The sequence below is a fragment of the Podarcis pityusensis genome (genome assembly GCF_964106645.2).
Source record: "Podarcis pityusensis genome assembly, chromosome: 3".
In the NCBI taxonomy this organism is placed as follows: domain Eukaryota; kingdom Metazoa; phylum Chordata; class Lepidosauria; order Squamata; family Lacertidae; genus Podarcis; species Podarcis pityusensis.
In genome coordinates this window covers 96,516,186-96,529,207 of record NC_138026.1, presented here as the reverse complement: position 1 = coordinate 96,529,207, position 13,022 = coordinate 96,516,186, and the positions used below count along the sequence as shown (strand labels likewise).

Here is a 13,022-nt window from a genome sequence, read left to right as displayed (position 1 = left end):
ATTTAACTGTTTGGTTTGCTATGCTTCCTTTTCTAGTATGCCTTAAGAATAATACCAGGTGCTGGGAGTCCACTTGTTGAGCACCATTATTCTGTGAACCGCCTTGAGACCTCTGGGTATAGGGCAGTATATAAATTCAATATATAATAATAGTAATAATAAATTACGATGATATATCAAAAAGGAGATTTGATTTCTGAATGCTTTCAGTTTTCACACTGCAGAATAAAAATCATTTTAAAGTGACAAATGCCAACAGATTTTTATTCCCTGAGAGAACAATAAAAATGCAGTCTGTCACCAAACCTGCTTTTAAGGATCAATGGCAGCATGGAGTATAATGTTTATTTTGTTGACTTCTTCTTCTTCTTCTTCTTCTTCACCACACAATAATGCCATTTGAAGACCATTAAAATGTACTATCACTAGGTTCAATTACTGCTGATATGTTCCTTATCTTCCTGGGCTTCAATGCTTTCTTTTTTTAAAACAGGAAACAGTGAGACACTTTCATTTATGAAACAATTTCCCTCAACCTTTGGGCAAAGATATGTTCTTCTGAAAGAAACTGATAGGTTGCTGTTGTCAGCTGAGAGTAATAGCAACTTGTTTCTGACATCCAGAAAGCAGGGCATAGTCATACTCTACATCATTTGATTAAGGCTTGTGCAGACATGGGAAATCTGTGGCCCTCCAGATGTTGCTTGACCCCGACACTCATCAGTTGCAGAGAGAGCCTTGACTTTTGGCAGCTCCAATTTAATCATAAATAAATAGACCTGATAAGCTCGTTTATGTAGGCAAGGTATCAAATGGATCTGAAAGGCTTAAGAATATTGGCTTGGTTCCTGAGATCCAAGCGTCTTCCATTTGCAGAAGGGGACTCTGATATAGTAGGGACCCTTGTTGATGGAACAAGGGGAGGTTATTTTGGCTGATTTCCCCCTGTCCCCACTTCCCCCTGGCATCCTAATAGGCAGGGAGAAGAAAGAGAAGAGATGGCAGAAGGTCAAATAGAGAGGGAAAAGACAGCTAGGGGTAAGGGAGAGAGACAGAAAGAGAGGGAGGGAGGGAGGGATGTTGGTCCTGGCAACTTTTGACTCTAGTCCCATCAGCCCCCACCCTATGGTAAAAAAACCACAGTCCTTGGTACATTAAAAAAAAAAGCTTCCCCACATCTACTTTAAAGAATCATGTGAAGTCACACTGATGTCTTTTATCACCTGACAACACCTGAGTGAGTAGCTACCGGTTATCTCCTTCTGGCCTATAACATTACTTGCAGCCATATGGAGCAGAAAGCAAGACAGCCGCTATTTCTTCTAGCAAGGGAATTAAGAATACAGGCCTGATTGCTTCAGCCTTGATACAGGATGTCTTTATTGTCCCACTTGGATGTCTTTATTGAAGTCAATAGGACTTCTCTTATTTATATTCAGGACCGGAATGGAAGCCCGTGTGTGATTCAAGGGAACAATACGATCTAATTGAGATTCCTGCATTGCAGGAAGTTAGACTAGATGACCCCCAGGGTTCCCTTCTAGCCCTACAGTCCTGTGCATAGCTGTCAACTTTTCCCTTTTCTTGCGAGGAATCCTATTCGGAATAAGGGAATTTCCCTTAAAAAAAGGAAAACGTTGACAGCTATGGTCCTGTGATTCTTCTATAAATTAATGCCTATAATGGTCACATAATTAAAACTGGTGGAAAAACTGAGGATGGGACAAACACAGGGTAAATTGCTTATATGTGACTCTTATGCAACCAATGAGTAGCAATGGTTAACAGCTTGAATAAAGTAATTATAGACATTTCCCCCCTAAATCCAGAGTTCTTTTCTAGGAAGTTAAGTTAATCACAACAGCATGATTTCTAGGAAAGACTTATGCTACTGCACAACCTGCTGATACTATTATTTCTGTATTTTATTAAATCATTATTAATAAGTTTTACACATGGGGTCATCGACAAAAAAATCGACAAAGAACAAAGAAAAAAATCATTTCACACAAGAAGCATTTTAAAAATAATTATACAGATATAATAATTGCCACAGTATATAGTGAAGTCCATCAACTTGGATGACTTTAAAAGAGGAGTAGACAAACTCATGGAGAGTAAGCCTAGCAATGGCTACTACCTATGATGGCTATTGTTCAGTCCATGCCCTGGGAAAGCTTCCCCTCCCAAGCATCTTCAGAGCTCTAAGGGTTTTCCTGTCTTCAGGAAAATCCTGGGGAGCTCTTCACATAAATGAGTTTAGAGCTCTTCTGAGCTCTCTTTCTGTAAGCAGCCTTGCTTCCCTATTAATTTGCCTTTCATCAGGTGTGTAAGTAACCTTGTTCCTATGAAATTTGCAAACTATAAAATGGCTCGCCTTTCTCCCCTAGCCCTTCTAGTTCCTGTGACCATGTCAAAATACTCAAGTCATAGCATACGATTAGGTACAAAAGATTTGAATATCTAGATACTGCACAAATGTTTTTCATTTATTTATTTATTTAAAAAATGATATTCCGCTTTCCACCATGTAGGTCTCAAAGCAGCTTAGAACAATAAAATATACACTATACAAAAGTTCTGGCACTTCCAGAATTGCCAGCCAATCTTCTATGCAACTTCTAGGACATTTAGCAGATCTCAAAGCACATTTCCAAGACCCATAATTATGTCATAAGGTACATGGATGAAACAAATTGTATCTGATGGGGACTAGTGTGCCTAATTCCAGACTCTCCAATATGACTGACTGAGTTGATATTTGCCCCCTTTCTGATGCCTCCCAAAAATGATGAATAGGGGCCTTAAATTGCATCATAAGGAACAAAGCTGAAATGGATACCAGTTGGCAGATAGTACCTTTCTGAATCTTAAAATATCCAGTTTGATTGCTTCAAAACAGTCCATTTATATGGACTGAGCAATATCACTCTTCCCATTGTATTTCGTTGGTACTATGCACATTGGTTCTGAAATTATGAACAGCCTTATAATAAAGTCAAAGCATATAGCTATTTTTTGGCTTTAGGAATAAATACTTTTTTTTTTACAAGCTATGGAAACATTAGAAAATATAAATATACAACACCTGAAATCTACAACACAAATTCCTCAAACCCCACTTTTGCTTAAACACCAAGCCACTCATCAGTTCCCTGTTTTAAGGTAATATGGATATGGTAAATGGAATCCACAGAAGCAATACGTAACTGATTCAGCATATATTTCTTCCTCCCCACTGTAAGGTTGGCAGAAGTGCCAAAGCATTTGTATGATACCTAGATAGCCAAACTTGTTATACTTTATGATGTAAGTATTTTTGACACAGGTTCTTGGAGTATTCCACAACCTACATCATATGCTAATGCATTTCATTGATCAAGTAACATAGGCAGACAAGAGAAAACTCACTGGTCCATATTTCAACATGCAGTTTGACTTGGGATGAAAACTATGTGCTATTCCATTGCTTTAGAAAACAAAAAGATACTGGGCTTTGTTAGTTTATGAATTATTCCTATGTATCAAGATAATTGATGCTCAGCTTTAATTTTTGTTTAGACTATACAAGTTTTCCTAGATTAGGTATCCTCAAGGTTCAACATCTCAAGGTTGTTTCTTTATTTCTCTGGAGTCCAAGTATGGAAAGAATCCAAACTACAAATTGTTGTTTGCTTATTTAACTATTCATTGCACCCAGCTTACCTCCTGCACATTTTCAGCTTAAAAGCCAGTATGGAGAGGTACCATACTAAAATCAGGGGATAACTATGAATATTCTGATTAATCTGAACTTGTGGTTGCCCATTATCTTGTACATATGAATAGGAGTGGTTTATAAAGATAGTGTTTTGCCTCCTAGTCTGGGGAATGGCCTTTTCTAGTTTAGAAAAGTATGGGTTTGTTATTTCTTAGAGTGGCTCTGGTTGTCTTGAAGAAGCAGAGAGGGTGAAGTACAGAAAGCTAAGATTCCTATTTCTGCATTATTTCTTAAAGTACATAAGAAGAGTTCTGCTGTATCAAATCAAAAGCTCACCCAGTCCATATTGCAGATATTAATGTTACACCGCATGAAGTGACTGGATTCATAAGAACTGACTCCTTTTGGAAATGAACCCATTAAAAAATCATTCAAAGTTTACCTCCAGAACTCTTCAAAAACATAACATAAGTATCAAAGATAAATCCAAAATGTCCATACAATGGTTTGTACTATCCAGCACAGGCTCAGCCTCTTAAAAATAAAAGATAGCTCTAAAAATCAAAACACTTTCTCTATCACTCATTCCAGCTGGCCTCAGGCTGCCTAAGGCTATACAGCTTCTTGGAGAGCTTCCTTTACATTCTTTTGTTCTCTGTGGCATTCAGAGAAAGACTAAAAGCCACCACCCTTTCAAGATGGTGAATTTGCAACTCACTAGGTTACATTACTAGAGGGACACGGCTGGCGCTGTGGGTTAAACCACAGAGCCTAGGACTTGCTCATCAAAAGGTCGGTGGTTCGATTCCCCATGACGGGGTGAGCTCCCATTGCTCGGTCCCAGCTCCTGCCAACCTAGCAGTTCGAAAGCACGTCAAAGTGCAAGTAGATAAATACGTACCACTCCGGCGGGAAGGTAAACAGCGTTTCTGGTTCGCCAGAAGCGGCTTAGTCATGCTGGCCACATGACCCTGAAGCTGTACACCGGCTCCCTCGGCCTATAGAGCGAGATGAGCGCTGCAACCCCAGAGTCGTCTGCGACTGGACCTAATGGTCAGGGGTACCTTTACCTTTACCTTTAGGTTACATTCAGTTTAGAGTAACAGAAAACAATCAACAGGTAATCATTAACCCATTTAGGCACTTAGATTCTCTTAGAAAATTACTGTGGAAAAACCCCAATGTTAGTGCTACACATTTAGCCATTTTCCATTTTAAACCTTCATTAATACACATAGGCATTTTCCCATTTCTGTGTGAATTAAACCAATTAAACCCCACTCTCATAGTGGCCAATCAGATGCTGATGGCAAGCCTGTAAGTGTGACACACACTTTAGATAGCATCACTATTTGGGACCACTTACTGTGAGGGACGTGGGTGGCGCTGTGGTCTAAACCACTGAGCCTAGGGCTTGCCGATTGGAAGGTTGGAGGTTCGAATCCCTTCGATGGGGTGAGCTCCCGTTGCTCAGTCCCAGCTCCTGCCAACCTAGCAGTTTGAAAGCACATCAAACTGCAAGTAGATAAATAGGTACTGCTCCAGTGGGAAGGTAAATGGCGTTTCCATGCACTGCTCTGGTTTCGCCAGAAGCAGCTTAGTTATGCTGGCCACATGATCTGGAAAAACTGTCTGCAGACAAATGCCGGCTCCCTCAGCCAGTAAAGCGAGATGAGGGCCGCAATTCCAGAGTCATTCACGACTGGACTTAACTCTCAGGGGTCCTTTACCTTTACCTTTACCACTGCGAGCAGTTCTTCCCAATGTTAACTGATATGAAGAACTTTATCATTCATAACTCATAGAAAAAGGGCTAAAAATTATGTCGTTCTACACTTCAGCCATGCCCACTTTCGACTGAAATTTTGCCATGGGTCCTTTGTCCAAAAAAGAATTTTGTTGTTGTTGTTTAGTCGTTTAGTCGTGTCCGACTCTTCGTGACCCCATGGACCAGAGAACGCCAGGCACTTCTGTCTTCCAAAAAAGAATAGCCACCCCAATTTAAAGCATATTTATCTCCCTATTCAGCTGAAACATTCCCAGAGTAGTTTACAAAAATCTGAAATCAGACAATCCCTATCCTCAGGTTTACAATATAAATACATGACAAAGGGATTGGGAAGGAAGTTCTTAGATTGCATATTCTAGAACCAATGGAGAATTGTGTACTGGGTTTTTTCTGCGTAGTTCACACAGAATCTAGATATACTGCATATTTTTTGCCCCTGAAAAGTGCTTCTTGAGAAACTGGTTTCATTCCGAATATAAAAGCTCATTAAATAAAATGTTGATTCTGTGTTACCCTACAGTGTGTCTATTTGGGAACAGCTGTAAGTGGTTCTATCAATGGGTTCGTGCATAACCACACTTGCCCAGTGGCATTGTGGTGATCACAATCTCGGCTACCATCTTCATTCACCTGGGGCATGTGCAGAGAAGAAAGGGTGTGGATAACCTAACCAGGGGCAAGGTTTTCAAACATGTATCAAGAAACCACACCCATCTTTTTGGACAGCAGAATCTAGAATCAATCTAAATTGAAAGCAGAATGTTGAGGATGACTGTGAATGATTCTGGGTGGAGAAAAACTACATTTTGTTGCTACGGGTGGGCTAGCGTGTATGCAGACTTAGTTAGAAAGTTTTTAAAATGGCTAGCTGAAATGGAAGCAGTTCAAGCAGAAGAGAAGCCCAAAGTTGATGGTCTCTCAGCAGAATCCTGCTCCCCAGCTCTTCTTCAGCAACCTAATGGAGTTGAGGGAAAGGAGGATGCAGTAACTGACTTCCTAGCAGAGTTGATGGAGTGACCTTCCTTCCCTTCTTCTGTTGCATCCTGGAGATGGGAAGGTATATGCCCAAGGCAAGATATATGTTCTTCCTAGCATGGACATAATGTTCATTTCTCTATAACTGATATACCTCTTTCCTTCCCACCACTCATGCCAGGGGGCAGAAGCATGAGTCATTCACATTTCCCCTCCACGTCTCCTGCAAAGGCATGAAGCGTAATTTCTCTGTAACGTCCCCCCTTGTTTTAAACTTAACATTGTCTGGTTTTAAAATGTGTAATGATTTATATTAAAAGCAAGTAATAGACTGAAAATGAGACAGTTATACTTTGCAAGAAAATTTTCCACACAGTGAGTCTTCAACCCTGTGCCAAAGCATAGCACCATCCGAATATAGCATACTAAAATTGTTCCAACAGAAGAGAGATGTTACGTGCCAGCTGAGAAATACTGTAGGTTCTGTGAAAGAGAGCAAATCATGATAAAAGCTAAACTATGCTGAGCAACAAGCTGAATTAAAAGGAGGTAATTATGGGACAGTGTTCTCTCTCAACTAAAATTCCTCATGGAATTTGCTGCTTAATGCTTCAGCTAACGTAGAATTGATGCTCAAACTCAGTGTCAACAGGTGTTCTCAAGCTGTTAGGTACTCTGGTCCAAAATGTAATGTCTTGTGTATCGTCACTGCCATGTCCTCTTTGGCCAGTTATATATGCCACATCTACTGAACAGAATTTTTTTTGCTTAAAAATTAGACAACCCACATTTGTCTTGATTTATTATTTTATTTCCATTCTCCTTGAAACACACATATACGCACAGAGAAACAATGTGCCTGATTCATGGCTTAAGAAATAGCACAGGTACATAAGTAGGGCTCTTCTGGATCAGACCAGTGGCCCATCTAGTCCAGCATCCTGTTCTGACAGTGGCAAACCAGATGTCTGTTGGAAACCCATAATTTGATTTTAGTACAAACGCAATCTCTCCTCCTGTGGTTTCCAGCAACTGGTATTCAGAAGCATTATTGCCTCCAGCTGTGGAGGCACAGCATCGTGATTAGCAACTGTGTATACTGCTCAGCTGGTCTTGCGTCACTCTGCCCTGCCTAGAGCCAGGAGGAACAAACCATGATACTTCACTTAGCAGTACGTACATGTGAGCAAGCATTCATGGTTTGTTTTTCTATAAGCAAACCACAAGAAGACGCCATTAGCACTATGGTTTTTCCATTCTAAGTCATAGGTCATTTCTTGCTGTGGCTAACAGGACACGTGAACTAATGATGTATATGTATAGATATAGGTATGGATATACAGTGGTACCTTGGGTTACAGACACTTCAGGTTACAGACTCTGCTAATCCAGAAATAGTACCTTGGGTTAAGAACTTTGCTTCAGGATGAGAACAGAAATCACACAGTGGTGGCGCAGCGGCAGCGGGAGGCCCCATTAGCTAAAGTGGTACCTCAGGTTAAGAACAGTTTCAGGTTAAGAATGGACCTCCAGAACAAATTAAGTTCTTAACCCGAGGTACCACTGTGGATATACTCACTCTTTTCTCCTTCTTACTCTCTTTGTACACATTTTTATATTAACATGCAATAATAATAATAATAATAATAATAATAATAATAATAATATAATTTATTATTTATACACCACCCATCTGGTTGGGTTTCTCCAGCCACTCTGGATGCTCCCAACAGAATATTAAAAATAGAATCAAACATTAAAAACTTCCCTAAACAGGGCTGCCTTCAGATGTCTTCTAAAAGTCAGATAGTTATTTATTTCCATGACATCTGATGGGAGGGCATTCCACAGGGCGGGCGCTGCTACTGAGAAGGCCCTCTGTCTGGTTCCCTGTAACTTCACTTCATGCAGTGAGGGAACCCTCAGAAGGCCCTCAGAGCTGGACCTCAGTGTCCAGGCTGAACGATGGGGGTGGGGATGCTCCTTCAAGTATACTGGTATAACACCATGAAGGTATGCTTCTCAAGCTATACTTCAAAGCAGCTATGGTAACATGTAAAATATGAACTCACAAGTGACTAGTTCAGAGCTTTCCAAACTTTTCAAGTTGGTGACACACTTTTTAGACGTGTATCTTTTTGCGACACAGTAATTCAGTTTTTCTAGCAAACCGTAGGTTAAACTAACCCCTTTCCAGCCCTGGGAGGAGTTGGGGAGCATTCACACAACACACCTACACACTGCAGTCAACACACCAACGTGTCACAGTGCACAGTTTGGAAAGCTCTGAACTAGTTACTTGTTTTATTCTCAGCACTTTGTTCTTTATCCTGTTTTTGTCTTAGATTTTGAGCTTTCCTTCATGCTGCATCAAATCTTGTTGTATTACTCTTTTATTGCGTTTAAAACATCTTTTTTAAAAATAATAATAATCTTGTAAGCCACGCTGAGAAATTTCTGTTATAGGGAGGACTCTAAAAATGACAATAACATAAAAAGCTATATACCAATATTCATATAGGGATATTTATCTAACCACATATTTCATTGATGTGGTGTGGTAGGGCAGAGCTGACACCAGTGTCACTATAGTTTGCCTGGGCAGAATGGGGCAGGGCAGGGCAGGGGTGAGGCTAAGATGGTGCAGATGCACTGATGGAGCCAATCTGGTGCTCCTGATAGTGCATCTGCACAATCCCAACTTTATCCCAGTCATGGACAGGTAAGATGTAGTGATGCCTGTTTTGGGATGGTAGCTCCATGACTCTGCTTCATTGTACCAGCTGCTACTTGTTTCAAGCAATGCAGTGAGGATAGCAAGCAATCATATTTGGATGCAATTTCTAATGTGGATTTTGATGGGTTTCTGATTCCCCTCCCCCCCTGAAGTTGTATACATACAAAAGTCTACTTTCATGCACTGATTTCTTTCTTTTTTAAAAAAGTAATATTTATTGAGTTTTAAAGTGTTACAAAAAGAAAGAATTAAAAAACAGCATATTTAAGAAATACAAAACATCACATCACGATATTAAAAAGAAAAGAAACAAGAAAAAAAGAGAGAAAAAAGAAAAAAATACAATAAATCTTCCCATAACTTATCTTTCATTTGCTTATTTCCTTGACCTCCTCACACCTCCCTTTTTTGTATTCTAGTTCAATTAACTATTTCAGCAAATCCTTTCCATCTTTTCCAGTTTTTGTCCTCTATTCTATCTTAATATAATGTAACTTTACTTTCCCTCCTTCACCATTTAGCAATCTATTTTTCCTTAATCCTTTATAGCATTTCTGCTAAAACCGCATTATTTCATTCCAACATCCTTCTAACATTCCTTAATTTTACAATGTTTCTGTAAATAAACTTTAAATTTCTTCCAATCTTCTTCCACCAACTCTTCTCCCTGGTCATGCACTGATTTCTTAGCTGGAACAGGACCTGCTTAAATAACATGTTGCAAATCTTGATGAGTTTTAGCATCCAGACCAGACAAAAAAAAGGGGGGGGTATAAGAGGTTTTCTCATTATCTTTCATTGGGAAGAAGAGACTTGAACAGAATGCTTAGATATATGCACACAGCTGCTAAATGAGCAACTTCTGCCAAGTTTAGAGAGTGGGCAAGGCAGAGGCAAAAACATTTTATTACAGTGTCCAAAGTTATACCATATTAACTTGCTACAGTAATTAAGGAGATGTTGATGCTTTGTCAATTCACTGATGGGTATACAAAACTGAAGGGTCCAACCTTAATATATATGATGTTGGAGATATAGGTTTGGAAGAAAGAGTCTTACTCTTTTATAGCAGAGTTAGCACAATGGTGATTGCTCTAAGCACATTAAAACTTGGTTAGATTTGCATCTGCCCTCATCCACCTTTAAACAAACGTTCCCCACAAAAATACTTAGGCTAAAATCAATCACAGTCACTTAGCTTTGCAAATAAGTGGATGTTTTACTCAGAATTTCTAGAAGTTACAGCCAACAAGTCTCCATCCGTTAGCAGTAAAATGAAGATGAAAAAGTTTTTCTTACAAAAAGGATCATGCAGTCTTTGGGTTAACAAAGATGCAGGCTATAAAATGTCCCTTTTGGAGAGATTTTGTTCACTTGGTGGTTCTTGCAGCTTGGAGCCACTGGCTGCATGGCTCATTGTTTGTTCCAGGAAGCACCAAGGAGGAAAAAAGAATGGGAGGGCAGAAAAAAAGGCTGCAGGAGGCCTGCTAAGTTCCACCTGCATTGGCAACCTGAGCCCAGCTTACACCTTTCATGCACACAAGTGTGAGTCAGTAACTGTATATTACAACATACAATTCAAGTGCCACTGAATTAATTATATTTAGCAAAACATGGCATACATTATGTGAACAGTTCAAGTAAAATCTTCAGCTTCAGTAAAGTTGGTGGGGTTTTGTTTCTGTATGGTCTTGAGGGTGTGCAGTGAAAAATAATGAGTTCATATTGTACGAGTAGATTATTTAGTGGCTGTCTATGAGTATCTGGTTCTCTTAAAGCACCAGAAAAATCTTCTTTGAAATGAATTTTCCCAAGAAAGCCTCTATAGTGATATCATTTGTAAAGAGTAACAGGGCTCTTCAGTGGCAGTTTCACTGTGTTAGAAAGACAGATTGTTTCCTTGCAGAACACCCAAGTGCAGTTCAGTTTTAAGTGAGTTTAGCAATCCAATTAGGGTAAGATCTCCATATGAATGTTTTAATGTGATATATACTCCTAGGGAACATTTAAAAAGTGTCCTTATCTGCAGTACAAATTAGATGTGTAATTTAATGCCTTTAACTGATTTATCAACAGCTCAAGTTGTTTGTAATTTAGGATTTGGGAACAGCTCGCCACGTACAAAAGGTGGAAAGATATTCTGCATCATTTATGCCTTACTGGGAATTCCTCTCTTTGGTTTTCTGTTGGCTGGAGTTGGAGATCAACTTGGGACCATATTTGGGAAAGGAATCGCCAAAGTAGAAGACACGTTTGTTGTAAGTATGCTAAACATGTTGTCTTGAACCACAAATAATTTCTGTAATTTACAATAATAATAATAATAATAATAATAATAATAATAATAATAATATAAAGCATATAACGGGATCCACTACAAAACTACAAGAATGCAGTTAATCATTTTACATGGTGGAAAAGCTTTAGAAGTTATCAAGAGGTAAAGTGTGTACAGCTACATGTAGCGTGAACAAGTACATGTTTAGGTTCCCAGAGCAAAGACCATACCTACTGCATTTCTTCTCTGGCCGTGCTGCTACCCTGCTACCAAGGACTGTGCTATGGGGTGGATTATTTGGAGCAGAGATGTAAAGGTGCACAAAGGGCTAAACATCTCTTGCACTTCTCTGCATCATGATGCCACCTCCCAAAACTACTTTCCCCAATAAAGTAATAGTAAGAAAAATGGCCATGGGGTGAATTGTACTACTTTTTCTGCAGTATCTATCTAAGTTGCCTAAGACAATTGTAAAACCCTGGTGCTTACTGGTATATAAAGCCTTTACCAATGAGCTTTTGGCCTTGAAAGTTATAAAAACACATTGCACAAGAAAGCAAGGAGGGAAAAGGAAGCTGAATAAGAAGGCACTTGAGTTGGGGGAAAATGCACAAGAATCATTGCACTCACTTTAATAATAAGAGCCTTCCCAGAGCACATGTAAAGATTTACTTTAGTTTCACCTGTGGAGTTTATGTATCATGACCACAGACCTAAAAGGGTAAGAGTTGAATTCCTCCCTCCCGACATTGAATTCCTGCAGCGACTTTGGTGCCATTTTTTTTTAACCAACATCACACTATATTATCCTAGGAAATAAATTCCTTGAAGGCAAAATGTGTAGAACCCAAATGAGACTAATTTATATAACCAAAACAACCTAAGGCATAAGAAAATAAAGCGCATCAATTTTACTTTATTCTACATTTTTCGCAATCATATATTTCTATTGTCAGCCCACGCTATCTTCTTATGAGACTTGTCTCCTTGGGTCTCGGGGAGACTCATTGCTGAAACTTGTTTACCTTGTACCCATGAAAGGTTCTCCCCCCCCCCCCCACTACGTCAACCTTGTGCTTTTGCTCTTAGTGCTGTTTTGCTGCATGCTTTGTTTTCTTAGAAACTTTTAAACGTTGTGCCTAGAGGTTTTTAGTAAAAACATTAACATTTAATAAACACATACATGCACACATACAAAGCCACTGTTTTACTAATAATGGATTCTTCTCTTCTTCCACCCACCTTTCCCTTTCTTTGTTCTTCCGCCCCTCCCAGAAATGGAATGTGAGTCAGACAAAGATTCGCATCATATCGACAATAATATTCATACTGTTTGGTTGTGTGCTGTTTGTTGCTCTCCCTGCAGTCATATTCAAGCACATAGAAGACTGGGACACACTAGATGCAATATATTTTGTAGTTATCACCCTATCAACGATTGGGTTTGGTGACTACGTTGCAGGTAAGTTTTTTATAATTTTTTTACTAAAGTCTGCTGTTTCAGCTTTTTAAAAATATACAGAGATGTGTACACTATTTATTT

At 39.3% G+C, this 13,022-nt stretch overlaps 1 protein-coding gene across 3 annotated transcripts in view; it reads left to right on the top strand.

The window, feature by feature from the left end:
- Positions 1–13,022, top strand: part of KCNK2 (potassium two pore domain channel subfamily K member 2) — a 135,215-nt gene that overhangs the window by 78,009 nt on the left and 44,184 nt on the right. For 2 of the 3 annotated variants that reach the window (XM_081000583.1, XM_081000585.1), the window contains exons 4-5: positions 11,278–11,459; positions 12,755–12,941. In XM_081000583.1, coding sequence (XP_080856709.1) covers positions 11,278–11,459; positions 12,755–12,941 — 369 coding nt within the window. The remainder of the gene's footprint in view (positions 1–11,277; positions 11,460–12,754; positions 12,942–13,022) is intronic. The other variant, XM_081000584.1, reaches the window with a different exon arrangement.